The sequence below is a fragment of the Heterocephalus glaber genome, unplaced genomic scaffold (assembly GCF_053883595.1).
Source record: "Heterocephalus glaber isolate CG9 unplaced genomic scaffold, H.glaber_assembly_v1.0 deba00001600, whole genome shotgun sequence".
Lineage (NCBI taxonomy): Eukaryota > Metazoa > Chordata > Mammalia > Rodentia > Bathyergidae > Heterocephalus > Heterocephalus glaber.
Window position 1 is genome coordinate 8428946 of NW_028258372.1, and position 18449 is coordinate 8447394.

General features: G+C 39.5%; 1 protein-coding gene and 1 long non-coding RNA gene across 17 annotated transcripts in view; one reads left to right on the forward strand and one right to left on the reverse strand.

Annotated features, from left to right (window-relative positions):
• LOC110350948 (uncharacterized) lies at positions 1–1197 on the reverse strand. The gene is made up of 2 exons (XR_002397909.1): positions 1083–1197; positions 1–890 (listed from the first exon to the last, which is right to left on the reverse strand). It is a non-coding gene; the product is annotated as an uncharacterized LOC110350948 (long non-coding RNA).
• Positions 1198–1377: 180 nt separating this feature from the next.
• Positions 1378–18449, forward strand: part of Rgs7 (regulator of G protein signaling 7) — a 520574-nt gene continuing 503502 nt past the window's right edge. For 4 of the 16 annotated variants that reach the window (XM_087194092.1, XM_021265470.2, XM_087194091.1 and 1 more), the window contains exons 1-2: positions 1378–1595; positions 2603–2728. In XM_087194092.1, coding sequence (XP_087050218.1) covers positions 2670–2728 — 59 coding nt within the window. In that variant the 5' untranslated portion in view covers positions 1378–1595; positions 2603–2669. Of the gene's footprint in view, positions 1596–1666; positions 2241–2602; positions 2729–18449 lie in introns of those variants that run through there. The other 12 variants (XM_021265465.2, XM_021265469.2, XM_021265467.2 and 9 more) reach the window with 9 other exon arrangements.

Consider the following 18449-nt stretch of genomic DNA (forward strand, 5'->3'; position numbering starts at 1 on the left):
TTATTCTTTCCAAATTTATTAATCTAAATTACAGCAACTTCCCAAGAGTAGACTGAGGAGAGGAGACTAGAGAGGGACTAAAGGGGGAAGCAGTAGGTTTCAGCTATGGCAAGAATGCTAAGGAAATAGTCACAGGACTTGAAACAAAGGGGATTTTGCTGAGCAATGAGAAAATCTGGGGAATCGGGGAAGAGTGGGACGTGGGTAAGACTAGGGTGTGAGTAAAATAGTTTGGGTCGGTGAGCTTCGTCCTGTGGCGTTTAGAACAGGGGATAAGTTGGATAAATATTCGTTCCTTTGGGTGAGACCTGACATGGGAAGGATAGGAATGGGGGAATGTTTTGGTATACATGAATTGCACTTCTGACCCGAGTACATTCTACTCTGCTTAGACAATGGGGTTAAGAAAGCGCTGGCTTCTCTTCCCCTCCCTCTGCTCTCCGCACCCTGTCCAGCAGAGGCAAGAAAACTGTCTGAGGTATCTGCAGCTTCCCAAACTTGTCTCTGAAAGCTGGAAACATGTTCGTTTACTACAACCCCGGCAAAGATGACTTCTCTTTCAGTCCTCCTGCTGCTACAGAATTCGTGGCAGCAACTTGACGAATAATTCAGAGATACCTGAACATCTAGACCTTCTGTGAATGTTAGCAGGGTGAGTAGGAGAGAATAAAGTTCCTCTGAACATCTTCTATTAAAAGAATCCGGGCATTAGGATGTTGCTTTAATTTCACAGGTACCGAGGTTTCCACTTTGGCTTGGCAGCCTCCAAGTCTTTCCCATTTTTCCACTTTAGGAGGAAGCTGTGAAAGCCCGAGGGAAAAGGGCCAGGGGTGCGGGGAGATTCGTTGAGTCTCACCGTTCTTTCAGTCCGAGGACGTCTCAATACCTCTCTGTTCTTTTAAGGACAACATCATCAATCACCTGCTCCCCTAGCACCGTCGGCGGAGCCGGCAGGCACGTGATAAAGCCTGCCAGCTGCAAGGGCCCCGTTTATTCACCCGTCCGTCCACCCGTCCGTCGTCCGTCGGTCCGTCCACCACCCACCCCTGCACTGCCAAGCCCGTCCTCCCTTTCCGGCTTACACTGGGCGCTAAGCTCCGGCCTCGGGTTCCACCTCAGCGGGGCGGGCGGGGCGCGTGGGCCGCAGTCCCAGGAGGCGACGGAGCGGCGAGGCCGGGGAGGCGGGGGCGAGGCGGGGGCGGCGCGGGGGCGGCCCAGCCCAGCCCCTCCGAGCCGGCTCCTCCGGACGCCCCTGCCCCACGTGACCGTCGCCGCCGGCCTCCCCCGAGTCGCGCGCACGGGTCGGCGGCGTCGACTCTGCGCGCGCCCGGCGGCCCCGTGCGCGGGAGGAGACGCGGAGGAGGCGGGGCGCGGGCGCGAGCGGCGGGGCCGAAGCCGCCTGTCACGGGCGGCGGCGAGCGTGGCGGTGGCGGAGCCGCGAGGCGAGGGCAGGAGCGGCGCGGCATCCGCATCCGCATCCGCCGAGTGTGATGAAGCTGCCCTGCTGCGCCGCGCCGCGCGCCGCCAGCTGACACCGCCTGCGCTCAGCCCGCCCGGGAGGGGCGACGCCGCGGGCCGTGACCTTGGCCGAGGAGGTAAATGGAGGCGGCGGGCGGGAGGGGGCGGCGCCGCCCGAGTCCTCCTGCTCCAGCCCGCGCCCCGGTCTGCGCAGCAGGGCGGCCGCTCCTGGAACCCCGCGCCGGGCTGGGCTCGGGCGCCGCGCGCTCGCCGCGCTCCGCGGTGCTGAACCTGCTGCGGGCTCCGGTCGCGCCGCTGCCATTGCCGCTGCCAGGCGAGCGGGAGAGGGAGCTGGGGCTGCCTGCTCCCTGCCTCGGCTGGCAGCCTGGACGCTTCTGCAGTTAGGTTTCTGCCTGGGTGAGTGAGGTAATTGCCCAAAGGCTTGACCTCCCTCCCACCAGTTCTTGGTGCCTGGACACCTTGGGATGTGTTCTTGCAAAGATTAGGCAAACTGCGCCCTGACCGACCAAGTGGAGTGGGGTGAGAGAGGAGAGGAGCCCCGGTTGGCAGCGGAGGCGGGTGAGAGTAGGCGAAGCGTACACCCAGGCGCTGTGTGGGAGAACCCGGGGAATCAGGAGGAAACACTTTGCTGGAGAACGAAGCGGGGAACGGGGCCTCTCCCATGCTCCTGCATGTGGGAAACTACACCCAAACCTGGGAGAAAGTGTCTGCCTTGGGTGCAGCCTGTCCACTCTGCTGGGAAAGCCTCTTCCAGTGGAGGTGTAAGTATTGGGAGAGCAGAGAAGTCTCAGTACTGTGGAATGGTAACCATGGGTTGCTAGGGTGAGCATCTCCTACTTTGTAAACGGAGTATCCAGGAAAGGAAGTCAACTAAAACCGTAGCCAAATGACTATATCTAACTGGAAGACTAATTTGTCACAATTCCCAGGGGCACTACAGGTGTAAACTCATTTGATTTATTTATTTTTAAATCTATGTCCTGCGTTACTTTCTCCAGCCAGATCCAGCTTGTAAGCATGCTCCTTGTGGGGTGGGCGCTGGAAATACGAAATGAATCAGGGCAGTAAGACCCCGTAAACACGACCAGGAGAATCTCACTGAAGTCTCTGTAACCCTTTGCAGGGCAGACTGGTAATTCTTTATCAGAGAGCTGACCAAGTTTTGGGTGACATGGCCCAGGGGAATAATTATGGGCAGACCAGCAATGGGGTGGCAGATGAATCACCCAACATGCTGGTGTACAGAAAGGTAAGAATTTCTTCATTTTCTTGGAAAATGGGTAACTTGTGACTTTCTTGACCTCCCCGTTCCCCTGTGGTAGTGTGTATCAACTTTGTGGCCTTGTGGCTTCCCAAATCACCAATGATGACATACTATCCTTGAAAATGGTCTGACATTCTCAAGTACACATATGTGTAGATACACAGGAAGTGAAGGAAGCCTCGCACATTCCTTGTTGATTTTACATAGATTAATCTGTCATTAGCAATAACAGCAAGTTTGGGCAGCATATATATATTTTATACATGATTTAATAATATCCATCATAATTTTTAGAAGTTTTGCTTATACTCCTTCTAAATATTTAGGTTATAATAATTAAATAAGCCTTACTACGTTTTAGAAATAAAAACAGACCACTTTGCAGTTCTGTAGCAAAAGTGATTGTATATGTGTGAATGTATGTGGTTTAATGATTTCACTACTACTAAACACCTGTATCTGTTGGGGTTTTTTTGGTGGTAGCCTTATTTTTCACTTATATTATTTCTATAATTTTTCTTATTTTACTTATGCAGGTATTTATATTCTAGTGTCATATGCCATTCAGAAAAGTGTTTATATTCTACAGGGTTTTTTTCCCCCACAAATAGATATGACAGCTTTATGCATGTAATAGCAATCCTGTCAGAAACAAACTTTAGATCTTGAGCCACTGTAATTAAGATGCATTTGGATATTGCACGTACTTCAGAGTGGTTGCTTAGGTAACTTCATTTTGGTTATAATCAACAATCTTACTCAAATTAAGGATGCAGTATCTTTTATGTAACTTCTGTACCAATTGTTTCTATTGCATTTTATACTGGAATAACTTTAGCATATTATGTGGACTGCTTATTGAGCAATATTTCTTTAGTTAACATCAACCATGGTAAAAAGGAAATCATACCTTGAAACTACAAAAATTGCTAAAGGTTTTGTTTAGAGGGAGCACATTGTAGTCCAGGATGAGCATGCATCTGTTTTCCCAGTGAGATCTGAGCTGCTCATGAATAAAGATTAAAGGCTCTGTGCCACCTTGACCTGCATGAAGTCAGAACTTTGTAGTCCAGAACCATTAAAGGTGATGCTTAATATGTGCTGGAGGGGAATATTGTTACTGCTTTAATGAGAAGATGCTTGACATCCTGGCATAAATAATGCTAGCTGTTTTATTCTCCAGCCTTGTGGATGGCACTGTTTTGTGTACCTGTGAATGCAGTTAGGTACGTCTGGGACAACATAGTATGATGAGAGGAAAAAAATTAGGGATTAGTTGATGATTTTAGTCTTTTTATCCAAATGGATAAATCAAGAAAATAATCCACTGGAGCCTAAATTATTACTATTGTATCCCTACAAGGATTGAAGTAACTGGATACTTGCTTGTTCTGTATAGATTTGGCACTGAGAAAAAACATTTTTGGTGGCAGTTAGTTGCTTTTAAATAAGTTAAACGATGTTCTGTTGTTTGGTCCAAATCTGAATATTGTTATATACAAGATGTGACAATTTAAAATTCTATCTTCTGGGTGTATTCAAGGGGTAGATATGGATTTCTGGATGGAAAATTATAGTGGTTGGATATTTTTTGTTAAGTCAAGTAACTGTACAGTGTTTGCTGTCGTTTTCCCTATAAAAGATGGATGAATGAATTGATTGGACATGTAACAGTTATCTTAACTAGAAATAAATGTAACATGACGTCAACTAACATGTCTAATTCAGTCAGTTGTCATGAGAACAAATAAAATAAGAAGGCAGGGATTTTAGAAAGAGTTATTTGATAATTTAGTGTACCTGGGTGTCATGTTGCTAATTTTGACTTTATAAATTGTTGTATAGCCTAAAATTGCTATTAGTTCTAGTCTTAAGTTAACAGACTAGGATGATTTCATGGAGAGAATTTAATACTTCATATTTTAAAGTACTATTGTTAGTTAAGCTTAGGACTGCTTGTGATAATCATTTTACCTTTAGTGACCTCTTTCTTTAGGGTTAATGACAAATATCCTTTATTTTTCAGGAAAAAGTTTTCCTGATAAATCATCATTGGAAAAAATAATCAGATCACTAAATTCTATATACAGTGCTCAATTGTCGATAATCCTTTCATTCTCTGTGGATATTCCCTTTTATTGTCTGAGCATATATTTTTGCTTTTGTTTGTGCTATACATAATAATTTATAAATAAATACCAAATACCTTATAAAGAAATGCACTTTCCTTGGTTATCATTTGCCAGTTACCAAGTCAGGCAGCCTATATTTTTGTGGACGCATACAGTGTGGCATTATGAATTTCATGTGACTGCTGAGCCCCTTGTATTTTGTATAGTTTTTCTATTTAGTATCTTCTTGGTAGAGGCCAAATTTTATGTAATTGGAGAAGGGTATAGGTTGAATATATATATATATATGTCTTTATATATATGGATATTTCACCTGATTGACCTTCATAAAAGAATAGGCATGGTATATTACAGTGCTTATAAATCAGGAAGTCAAGCAAAGGCTCGGAAAACAACTTTAGTCTTAGCAGTACATTGCTCAATAAACAGCAGAGAGTAGAGAAAGAAATTCTGTTTTATTGGCTCATGTAAGTTTTCTATTTCTACTTCATGTTGAAGTATAGTTCTTGAAAGTTGTTCTAAACAAGCAGCATTCCTAATATTCTCACTGCTGCTCAGGATTCTCATCCATACAGAAAGTAAGTATGTGATGCTTTCATTCTATCTCCATAGGCTTTGAATGAGTCTTACAAACACTCCTGGGAGACACAGGAAATAGTGAGTGTTTACAAATTGGGATAGACAGAAAAGCTGGATTGTGTGAATTTTTTCTGTTTGTCTAATGTCTCTCTCCATCATAATTATCCTCACATACTTTGCAGAGTTTCCTCCAAATAATGGAAAAATCCAGGGGCCTTTTTTCTCTGGAGAAGTCTCTAGTGATTGTAAGAGGAAAAATATCTAGTGAATGAAACTCATTGAGGCAGGGTGAATACAGCCATAGTGAAGGCTCCTGGCCACAGGAAAGCTGCCTCATGATCAGGGATGGTTACCTGCAAGTCAGTCTCAGATATTTTCGAGTAGCTTTTGGCTTAATATGAGAGTCTCTGTAAAGTTCATCTGATGTCAGAGGCACATTTTAAAAATCCCTCTGGATGAAGTATTTGCCTTACCAATTCTTTGATTTATCATACTCTCTTTTTTTGGTTAAGAGTGGTTATGTTGTTTTATTTATTTAGGTTGTCTGATTTAAAGGTGCATACAATTTTGAAGCCAAACATTTTTATTCTTGGTGATTTATAGGCTCCCTTCAGACAGGCCCTAACTAGATGGGAGCTAGAAGTAATTTCCTTGAGTTCAGCTAGTTCCGACTCACCTTGGATTCAGACCAGCTTCTTGAAGCATTTGGAGGTGACAAGTCAGAACTGAGTTTCATTTCGGGTTGATGGATCTTAAGCACTATTCCCGGTATCAGTCTGCTTTGGCGGAAACTCTTATTCATGGGGCAGCATTGGCTGTAAAGGATGGCCAAGCTGGAACCCAGAGTACAGGGAGTCACACTCCAGATTTGGTGTCTGGCCAGCATGCTGCCCCCTAGACAGTATACATCACTTCAGTCTTGCAGCTGACACTGTTATATTGGAGAAACAAAATTTCTAGGGCACCTTGGGGCCAGTATTTCAAGTGGGCTGTAGAGCTGGCTTCGCCCTAGCAAGAATGCTTAAGATGTCCAATAATTTCTGATATTATTTCAGCAACAATTGATGTCCCAGCTGTCAGAAAAGAAAATGAAAATGTTTTCCTCACTGATTATCTTCCTGGAATGAACATGCTTTTGGAAATAACAAACCTATCATGTTCACTGTACCTCTGTCCTCTCCTCATCTTTCCCTCATGGTACTCTTTTCTCCTCTCCTTTCTGTCTTCTATTTAGTTATTTCTCTTTCATTTATTTCTTTTAATCTTTCCCCTTCACAGGCATAAGGGTAAAGATAGAAATGTGGCTAAGATACTGTTCATGTTAGTTATAAAAGAGAAAACAGTGTCTTTTATAAAGTAACGCTATCTTTGGGCCATGAGAACAGATACAACCTTCTTTTAGACCTTCTGTGCACAGACAGACACTCAGACAAGTCCTTCTCCACGGAACATGGTGTCACATTGTGGTAGTGGCACAAGGTTAGTATGTAAGGGCTAAGGGTGCTCCATCCTGGAAGAGCAACATGGGACTTTCTTACGTGAAGGATAAAGGGAGCCAGTGTCTCACTAGGGAGGTCACTGTGCTGATTGGCTTGACCTAGATATTTTTGAAATTTGTTTTTGAAGCCAGTCTGATCTTTGAAAGCAGACATACCTGAGAGAAAGAAGGGGCTTGATTTCTTCTGAAGAATCTGGGCCACAGATGTTGTGGGTGTCCTTGTGATGAGTTAGCCACCATTTATTATGCAAACTCAGTGTGTTTATCTTGGCACGATTGCCCATCTGGTCGACCTTAAGGGTGTTGCTGCTTCCTGACTCAACTTCCCATTGTAAAAAGCAATCTGACTTTTTAAACCATACTTACCTTGATCTGTCTGAGTTTACTACATGTGAGTCGAGTGGAGATCATTCACAGGTGACACCAAGATAAGGGCCCATAGAAAAAGAAAGGATGAGTGTAAATAGATCATCACAAAAGACATGGGCCTTTAACCCCTCAGATTTCTAAACTGGGGCTCCAGTGTGAGATGGGCACCAATAAAATTGTCCTACCATTTCTGAAAAATCCTGAAGTGCAGTATCTTCTTTAATTAGATTATGGGAAAGAACTTTCTGAAGCAAGGGATGTTAACTGCCATAAATATATTCAGACCTGTCCTTCCCTCAGTGAAACAAACACTGACAAGTACCCAGACAAGTACCCAGACAAGTACCCAGCTCTGGGGCTTCCTCTGAGATGTAGATGGAAGCATTTTATGGGTGATGCTTTAATGATGAATTTGAGGTAATAATTAACTTGAGCTTGGAGTAGGAAAGCCTTCCACGGTTGAGCTCTTTTATCACCAGTTGTTGCTTGGGAGTGCTGTTTGTGGGATTAGGATAAGGATTTGATGCTCAAATTTTATTTTCTTCATTTTGCATCTCTAATCTCTTTGAGTATAATTGATTGGAGGAAAGCATAGATGTATAGAAGAGAAGCTATCTAGGGATTTTATTGCCTTCTAATAGTCTTTGTGGTTCATTGAGTGATGGAAGCAGGATATTTTTAGGTGCTGTGGGTGATAGAATATGATCACTGCAGAGAATCTGGAAATTTTTTGGATTTGGCTGTTTTAGTGACCTAATCAGTATGAAATCTCCTTGAAAACAGGGTTGTGGAAAATAAATAATAGAATTGGCTCTTGTTTCCTACTGAAACAAGTAGTGATGAGACATTTGAATGTCAGACTTACAAAGACATATCCTACAAAATATCATCTAATTATAAGATAATTGTGAGAGAGTGATATCTACTTCCTTAGGAAGAAAAGGCCCTGCTTCTTTCTGCCATTTGCCCATGGCAATATGAAAATGTTACTTGCCTTCTTTGTAATTCCCTTTGTCTTGTGTCTAACTCAATTAGCAAAGGTCTGAGAACATTGGAACCGTGATAGACAATCATAGGTTCTATTGTGGCTTTGTGAAGTGTGTCCTCTTGGTCTAGACTAGAAAATATTTTGGCTGAGGTGTCTATCTGGAAAAGTAAATTGTTACCGTGTTTTTTGGAAAATGATTTAAAGGAAAATGGCAGCTTTGTGCAATTAGCTGGGTTCTTAGGAAGACTGAGAGCCTTTTTAGTTGTGGTCTTTCCTGGTGATTAGCAAGTAAAAGTCTTCTTAAGGAGGCAAGATGCTGAAATGGGAAAAGAATGTTACGCTTGGTCTTAAGGCTCACTTCTGCCACTGTTTAGTTTTGTGACTGTGGGGTAAGGGCCTAATTCCTTTCACTTCAGTTTCCTTATCTGCGAAGTGATGAAAAGAAAAAAGAAAAATTTTCCTGCATAGGGCTGTTTAACGATAAAATGAGAGCCTAGGGAAAGTGTCTTGCATAGAGCCTAACATATATTAGGTCTTGAAAAAAATACCTGTTATTATAATTAATACTGTCATATTACTGTTTGTTTGACAAGTCATTAAATTTTTTTGTATGCACCATGCCAAGTAGGATATGTTGCTATATTTTTTGATGCAGTGAAAACAGTGAACACCTCCAGTTCATATCTTCCAGTAGTATAAAGAGGCAGTTTCTGTAGGATGCTTTGATAATGCTGTTTTCAGGACACATGCAATGCCCTGTTTTACACTGTTTAGCCTATGCAGCTAGATTCTCCTCCTTATTAATTAGTTTTATCTGTATCTCTTTGAAATCTGCACAGTTCCTTTGGTGCTGTGTAAACAAAGTAAAGCCTTAGGGTCTAGGAATTTCAGCGGTGACAGGGAACTCAGAATTTACCTACCTTTTCATTTTGCAGATTATGAACTTTAGGATTAGAGAAGTAACATGATTTTTTTTAAGGTCACACAATTTGAACTCAGGTCTTTATTTATTTGTCTTTTGATGTGCTCTCTCCAACTAAGTAAACAAGTGCAATAAGTCCGTGTTTGTAGTTCAGTGTCGATGAGTAATCAACATCCTGGTTGCTCCCTGGATACCCATGAATTACACCAGAATCTCTAATCGCCCACTCTAAAAAGATTAGATGTCTTCTTCCTTTGACCTATAATTTAGCTCTTGGAACCCCAGGAGTAATCAGATTGGAGACTTAGTTTGGCCTATTCAGCTAGCAGTTCCATTCTTACTTAATTCTGGCTGGAAGTACAACTGGACTCTAAAGCTCCAGGTTTTGATGCTCTAAGTCAGTGGCAGTGTTGTCCTGTATAACTTTCTAACATGATGGAAATAGACCATACGTGCACAGTACAGAATTGCAGTCACTTGCCACATGGGGAAATTGAACACTTGAAATGTGGCTAGGATTACTGAGAACGTGAATTTTAATTTAATTTAATTTAAATTAATTCCAATTTAAATTTCCATGTGAGTAGTAACTATTGGATTGGATATGGAATAAAGGACTTTGGAAAAATAGCATCGAATGCAAGAGAAGACATAAAAGAATATGTTTTACTTAGTTTAACATGTGGCATGTAGTACTTAAAACAAGGGAGAGCTCAACAAGTGACTTTTTAAAAAGAATAGAACAGAAGTAAGCTTTTCAAGGAAGACCATGTCCTGACAAGAGAATGGCAGATATGATAAATGATGTTGACTCTCCATTCAGTTGATTATTTGCTGTTGTTCTTGAAACTTTCAGTGGTCTGAAGTGGGTGGCTCTGTCTAGGTCAGATGATACAGGTTGTGTTTCAGTAAGAAAAAACCATTCACACACCATAAATATACAATGCAGGGGTTCACCATAATTTGCTGATGTTAAAGGCATTTTAACAAATCTCTGGTTTGTTGCATCTCAAAGATACAACACAGCCATTCCAGCTCCTGAAAAAACTGAAGAAAAACCCAGAAGATTCTGGGAAAAAGCAATTAAAGAGATTGGAATCTTTCTGGAGAGTTTAAAATTGGGGTATAAAGGAAATCTTTATCCCCTTCTTGCTTTTTTTCTCAATGGTTTTAAGAGAAAAGCAACAACCCGTGCAGAGATGGAAACAATGGAGGATCAGAAGACTAAATCTGAAGGGCTGGAAGTGAATTCTGACCCCAAGCCCTGTGTAGCTATATGAGCTTGAGCATGTTTCTTAATCTCTCCTAGTTTCCTTGCATGAATAAACCTTGCCAAAGGCATCCTGACAAGTCTACCCCTGAGTGTCCCCATGGATGTTAGGGGCTTAGAAGCCCAGTTGATTTCCCCTCTTGGATCATTGCTGGAAGATGCCATGAACAGTGCATGTCTCCATAACCTTTGTTGGCCACGTAGCTTTCTCAATGTAAGCTACGTTGGTTCAGTAGAAAGTTTTTCTCCAGTACAGAAATCTATGTAAAATTTTTACCCTTACTACTTTAGATGATGTAGGCTAAATGATTTTGAGGAAAATAAATTACCGTACAGAATATGTGTTCCTAATATTAACATGTAGTTGATGATATTATTGCTAATATTTTTCTTTCAACCTTTCTAGGTTCATTTCCTCTGGAAATCAATGTCTTTTGTCACTTGTTCTAAACTTTAAACTTAGCATGCTATTTTAAGGCTTTTGTTCATTGTTGTGGCTTACTATATATTAGGTCTATATTAGGCCTTTTACATATATGACCCATTTTCCTAAAAATAAATAATGTATGTTGGCTATTAGTATTGTTTTTCCTAATAAGCAGGTGGAAAACTGACTCATGCAGACAGTGATTGACTCAGGAATTAGTTGCAGAGCTGGTGAGCTCTGTGACGGGGGAAACACCTGTTTTTCATGGCTGTGCCATAGCCCTTCAAACACTGGCACAAAATAGGTATTCCTGAATATTGGTTTTATAAGTGCACAGAGGAATGAATGCAAAATGAATGAATGACTATGACTGGGCCACCAACCCTTCTTTTGCCTCTTTGGTATGTGGCTAGATAGACTAGTAAATAGAGACAATACTCAGAATTCAATTCCATTCATAATGTACACTACACATCCAGCTTTGGCTAAGCACAGAGGATAGGGCTGTGAAGTGTGCAGGCACAATCTGAGCCATCTTACAGTTTATTTTGCAGTGGTGAACATGAGTATCAACCATCTTAGCAGAGGGTGATTCATGTCACAAAAGGGGAAGCATTGGGTGATAGGAAAATATTTATTTTTGGTCTTCTGGTTTATGAAGTAAATATTATGCTGATCTCTATCTTCTGGTTGCAGTTTTGTGCCAAGCATAGTGCCCAAGGTCTAACAGCTTTTGCCAGTAAGGGCTTAATAAAATGAGCTAAACTGAGCTAAGTGAATGTTGATGTTGAAAATCCTCAGGATTTTACTGAGGCAGATTTAATGTCAGACAAATGTTAATCTTATCACCTAAAAAGCCAAATATCTCTTTTCATAGGCTCTCAATCAGGTCTCCCTAGTTCTGGCAACTCAGGATAGTGAGACTCTTTGAATTAGGTGGAAAAAAAGGAGGGAGAGATACTCTTCTTGCTGGAGAAATGTACTTGTTAAACTCAAGGGCTTACAGTCTGACTGCCTGGGTTAAAACACATTTAGTACAAGTCAAATTACTTCATCTCTTTGGGTTTCAGTTCCTTTACTTGTAAAATGTGAATGAGAATAATAGGTTATTGTTAGGATTACATGAATAGTACATGTAAATCTTTGATAAGCATTCTTAAATATATGTTAATATTAATTGTGAATGTCCAAAGGGAAAAAAAGGACTTGGATTTCCCAACAAATGGAAGTGATGACATTAAAGGAACATTTCCCTTTACAATTTTTCCTGCTTTTACATATTTTAGAATTTGTTGCTCCTTACTGGGTCTTGCTATTTTGTTTAAAAATGTCTTATATGATCAATATACAGTAAGTGGTACTTAGAGCTTTGCATTGTGGCATAGTTCAAACACATGAAAAAGTAGAAAAGTAATATACAGGACCTTCATGTGTCCACTATGTAGTGTCAACAATTAACCATGGGTAAATCTTGTTCTGTATATACTTCCTCACTTCTGTTATTTCCAGCTGATTATTTTAAAGCAAATGGTAGCGAATATATCATTTAGGATATAAATTCTTTAGTGTGTATCTAATTTACTTTTAAAGAAGATGAAGGTAAATAAATTATTGGCTTGGGTCTTCATAGTAATGACAAAGCTTATTTTATGAGCTTTAAATATTTGTGCAAATGCATCTATTCTCCTTTTTGTGGTAAAGTATACATACTATAAAATTTGCCATTTCAATCATTTTTACATCTGTAGTGCAGTAGCATTTTGTACATTCACATTGTTACAGAAACAGCACCAGTGTAGTCCTTTTCTAGCACTTTCCTCATGTCTCAAACTGAATCTGTGTATCCATTAAACAGTAACTCCCTATTGTCTCTCCTTACCAGCTGGCAATCACCATTCTACTTCCCGATTCTATTATTCAAACATGTCCTTCTTTAACAGACTTATGTCATTTAACACATCCTAAAGATTCGTCCATGTTTTAACATGAGCCAGAAATTCTTTTTAGGGCTGAATAATATTTCTTTGTACATCTATACCATCTTTTGTTTATTCTTTAATCGATCAGTGGGCATGTAGATTACTTACACCTTTGGCTATTGTAACTAATACAGTGGTGGACATGGGTGTGCAGATACCTTTTCAAGTCCCTGCCTTCAACTGTTTTGGGTTGTACCCAGAAATGGGATTGCTGGGTCGTGTGATACTTAAGTTTTTGAGGAACTACCAAACTGTTTTCCTTAGTGGCTGCACCATTTTCAGTAACACAAGCACCTCACAAGTGTTCCAGTTTCTTCACATTCTCACCAGCTCTGTTTTCTATCTTTTTGTTTTATTTTACTAATATTCTCCCTAATGAGTGTGAAGTGGTATCTCACTGGGGCTCTGATTTGCATTTTCATAACGATTGAGTTTCTTTTCATGTGCTTCTGGACAAGTTATCTTGTTTGGAGAATCTGTGAGCTTTATTTAAGAAGGCAGGTTGAATTATCCTTAATTAGGAAGAGTTTTGACCTAGAGACTACTTGACCATGTAGATTTTTGTCTAACCTAGATTCTGATATCTTTGTTTGGATTTCTGATCCAGCTTTTTATAATGGGAAGGTCTTTAAAGTCTTTGTAAATTTTTAAATTGCTTTTCATTTACTTATTAGCTCAGCTCCACTGAGGAAAGATGAACTCTGTGCTATAACCTATTTTGTAATTTCATTAGTAATTGAAGTAATTTCAGAGAGGGTTTATCCCATCTTGCAGCACTCCAGTTAACTAACATTACTCTCATTTACTGAAATCTCCCTTATTACCATTGAGCATTAAAATAACATTTGTTGAATTTCTTGATAGGGATAGTATTTGAACTTACTGGTGTGATGATGGGTTTAATATTTCTTACCCTGCTTCTGATGCGATTATCATGATTTCCACTATTTCCCATACGACTGTTATTTCTAGCTGAGTAATATCAAGGTATTACAAGAGTTAAGATTTTTTTCCTATTCTAGACAATGTGGATTTGAATCCAGGCTCTGCCACCAGCTAGCCATAACTTGGTCAAATTACTAAATCTCTTCAACTCTTTCTTTCTCTGCAAATTGAGGTAATAACAGTACCTGTTTCATAGAGTTCCTGTGAAGATTAAATGAATAAAGACTTAGCACAGTGCCTGGTGCATAATAAGCACAGTGATGCTCATTGTTACTGGGTTTGTCTCCTCCTATTCTCTCTTTCCTCTCCCTCCCTCTTTTCCTTCCTCTTTCCTTTTCTTCCCTTCCCTTCCTTTTCTTCCTTTCTCCTTCTCACATCTTCCATCATAATGTTTAACACATCCACAGCAGAGCCATACATGCATGACTGTCCCATCGTTTGGCTTGTACCATCTGATGGGACTGTCCCATGCCACCCAGTGGGACAGTTATGCATGTACCACCTGTAGTTCCAGCCAGTGAGAATGTGTTAAGGAAGACCCAGTACTTGAAACTCTATAATATTTTACACTGAACATTGTAGCTTTTGTAATAACAGATGAATTACATTTTTCAATTTACGTTATATATCTACATATATGATCACATTTTTGAATATCTGCATAATATTAATAATATACTAATTTCCATTTCACAGACAGCTTTCATAGAGGTTAAGTGACTTGTCCATAACACATCTAGCAGCTTGCAGACCCAAAACTCAAATTGGCTCAAGGTACCCTTTGATGAATCACTTTCTTTGAACCTCAGTGGGAAGTGGGGAAGAGGATTCTTGCTTCACAGTGATAGTGTCAGGATCAAATTTGACATCACAAGAAGCTAAGTTCTGATCTACCTTGTAAAGATTGCATGCTTCCAACAGAGTGGTTCTTTGACCTTTTGTGTTTTAATGTGTAAAATCTGGGTCACAACAAATAAGGCTGGCGTAGTGGATGTCCTCCAAATGCTGGTTAATTCAAATGCAGTTTTCCCTACTAAATGTTGTGGCCTAAAAGGAGCACCCCAGTTCAGAGCCATTCCTGTGAAAAGGGCTTTCATTTCTCCTTTGGCTTTTGCTCTATTACCACTTTATGTATCATTCCTCCTTCTGTCATGGGTATTTTGCACACTAGCTTGCTTCCTTCCTTCCTTCCTTCTTTCTTCTGTCTCTCCTCTGTTTTCTTGCTTCTCCTATTTTTTTTTCAGCTCCAAGTCACTATCCAGTGTTTTTCTTTTCTTATAATTTCTGTACTTTTATCTTTTGCTTATTTTTACCTTCCTATCCTTACCTTTCGGGCCTCAGAATGAAACCTCAGTAACTGACCCTTTGGGGTGATGGCAGTGATGAAGATTAATTAATAAAAACCTAGCATAATAACACACTGAAAAGTAACTTCAGTTTTATTTGTCTTGAATCTATGAAGTAACTGCTTCTAGGCATGTTAGGATGACTTCGGCAACCCACATCTCTTAAAGAATCTTGTAAATACTTTACAGAGTATCTCAGATTCTCAGAATTATTATTTGTGTCTTATTTTGAGCTCTGTTCAATCTCTCCATTGTTTTATTCTCAATGCCTTTGATACTAGACAATATTAGACTCTAGAGCATTCACTCTATTCTGAAGGAAAGAAAGGGATGCATTTGATTATAACCAGAGTAGTGTAGGAAGATAATTTCAAATGAGTCTCTCCATTCGTCTTATATCCTGGTGTTAATGCATTATTTATTCTTTTCATGATTTGAAATTCTTTGTATTAAGCCTTAGTATATAGATCATTTGGTATGAGCATTGTAATGGATTCAATCAAAAGCAATTTATCTGTTAGAAATGGGTTCTAACTCTCCTCATTAACTAACATTATCTGTGGTTTTGAAGCTCATGTGATATTCTTGCTCTGAAAGTTTATTAGAAACTAATTTATTTACTTGCTCCATATTGATTTGGTCGACTAAAAGCTCCATGTCACTTTTTAGAATGGATAAACTTCTCTGTCCTTTATATTTCTTTACTTCTTTTGTAGTAATAGCACTCTCCATTTTCATCTAATCACTTGTCCACTAGAGTAAAGATCATATTTTCCAGGCTCACAAGCACTTGGGCACAGTGATAGGATAGATTCTGGCCAATGGGATGTGAACACATGGGAAGTGATGTCTAAGAAGTGCTTTCAGAGAAAGGGCAGGTAATTACTTTTCTTCCTTTATTCCTGCCAGTGGAAATGTAATCATTTTGCCCAGGAGGCAGAAGCTAAGAATTCATGATAGCAGAACAACTTAAGAGAAAACCTGGATCCTTGATGATTATAAAGTTACTATACCAGCCTGATTTGCCTGTGTAATCTTTTATGTAGAAAAAAACTTGCCTCTTCTTTATTTTGGGTTGTCTGTCACTTGCACCTAATTGAATTCTGAGTAATTGAACACCTATATCCAGTGCCTTTTATTTTTAATCTTTAAGATAGTGAAAGGACTCTAGTTTTATTTAGAATATCAACTCTCTTACTTTATTTTAAGGACAATATGTTTGGTCGTTAGGAAAAATCTATTTTTTAAAAAAACAATTTAATTAAAAGTCTCTGAGTTACATTATGAATTTTGTTCAATGTAATTTAGCAAATATTTATTGAGCAATTATTAGATGCAAGAGAATTTTCTAGCAGTATGAAGGGATAATCAGTAATGATATAACAGATTTTTGTCAGAGCATCCTACAATCCAAAAAGTAGAGAGTCAACTGACTTATAAGTAGTTTTTTTGTGGGTATCTATTTTTTATACACCTATAAATATAGATATATGGCATGAGCTCACAAAATTGATGGGCTATTATTGAATTTTTAAAAATTATTTTTTTCTATGAGAAAACTCAAGTTTGGAAAGGTGGCCATTTCCCCATGTCAAAAATAAATGGAAATAAAAATACTCTGATTCATTTTTACTGTCAGTTAACTATGCTAGAAGTAAGAGGAAAAACTTAAAGAAAGTTTAAACTTATTTTTGAGCATAGAAGTTGATTATTGATGTGATAGGCTGTGTATATAGAGGAAGATGCTCTTTGTGCAGTGCCTACTTTGTTGGATGTGATCTTTTGGTGATCTTCTGTGGGCATTCTTTTTTATTATTAATTTATTTGTACATTTTAGGTGTACAATACGTTACATTCACCATTGGGATCTTGTACCTTTACATGTTATATCTTGGTTCTTATTTTTTCCCCATTCCCCTGCTCTCCCTTCATCCCCTCCACCCTTCCCTATTTACAAAGACTTTGTTTCCATTGTTTTCCTTTTCTCGATATTTTTTCTTTTCCCTTCTTTTCTTTCCCCTACCCCTCCCACTTCCCCTACTCCTTTAGACATTTTCTTCCTATTTCACAATATCAGCTATACATTTTGATCCTATTTACACTTTTAGTTTTTCACACAAGAGAAAATATTTGGTATTTACACATGAGTGTCCTATTTATTTCATTTAAGAGTATGGCCTCAATGTGCATCCACTTAGCTATAAATGTCTCTAGTTTCTCATTCTTTATAGCTGAGTAGTACTCCATTTTATTAAAAAAAAACACAAACATATCTTTTTTTCCAGTCTCCAGTTGATGGGCATTTGGGCTGTTCCCAAGTTTTAGCTATTACAAACTGTGCCGCTATAAACATGGGTGAGCATATAAACTATGGTATGATTCTTTTAATTCTTTTGGGAAGATACACAGCAGAAGGATAGCTGGGTTAAATGGGACTTCCAATCCTAGTTGTTTGAGGTATCTCCGTATTGATTTCCACCGTGGTTGCACCAGTTTGCATTCCCACCAACAATGAAGAAGGGTTCGTTTCTCCCCACAACCCCACCAACATTTGTTATTGGTTGATTTCTTGATAGCAGCCATTCTTACTGGGGTGAGGTGGAATCTCAGTGTTGTTTTCATCTGCATCTCTTGAATGACCAATGATGTTGGACATTTTTCCATATGTTTATTTATTGCTTTTACTTCTTTGTCTGAAAAATGTCTGTTCATTTCAGATGCCCATTTTTGAATTGGGTCTTTATATTTGGGGGGTCTGATTTTTTTTGAGTTCTTTATATATTCTAGATAGTAGACCTTTGTCTGAGGCAAAGCTGGTAAAATTTTTTCCCACATTGTAGGTTGTCTTTTAGCTCTGTTGATGGTTTCTCTTGCAGTGCAGAAGCTTTTTAATAAGAAGAGATCCCACTTGTTGATTCTTTTTGCTAGTTCCCACACTCCTGAGGTTTTGTTCATAAATTCTTTTTCTATGCCAGTGTTTTCAAGAGTTCTACCTAACTTATCTTCCAGCAAGTTTAGTGTTTCTGTTTTAATATTTGGATTTTTTATTCACTTTGATTTTAGTTTAGTGTATGGTGAAAGATAGGGGTCTAGTTTTAATCTTTGGCAAATTGAAATCCAATTTTTCCAACACCATTAAGTAAAGAGGCTATCTTTCCTCCAGTGAGGATGGTTGGCTCCTTGTCAAAGATGGGGTAGCTGAGTAAGTCTGGAGTTGTTTTTGTATCTTCTAGTCTATTCCACTGATCCTT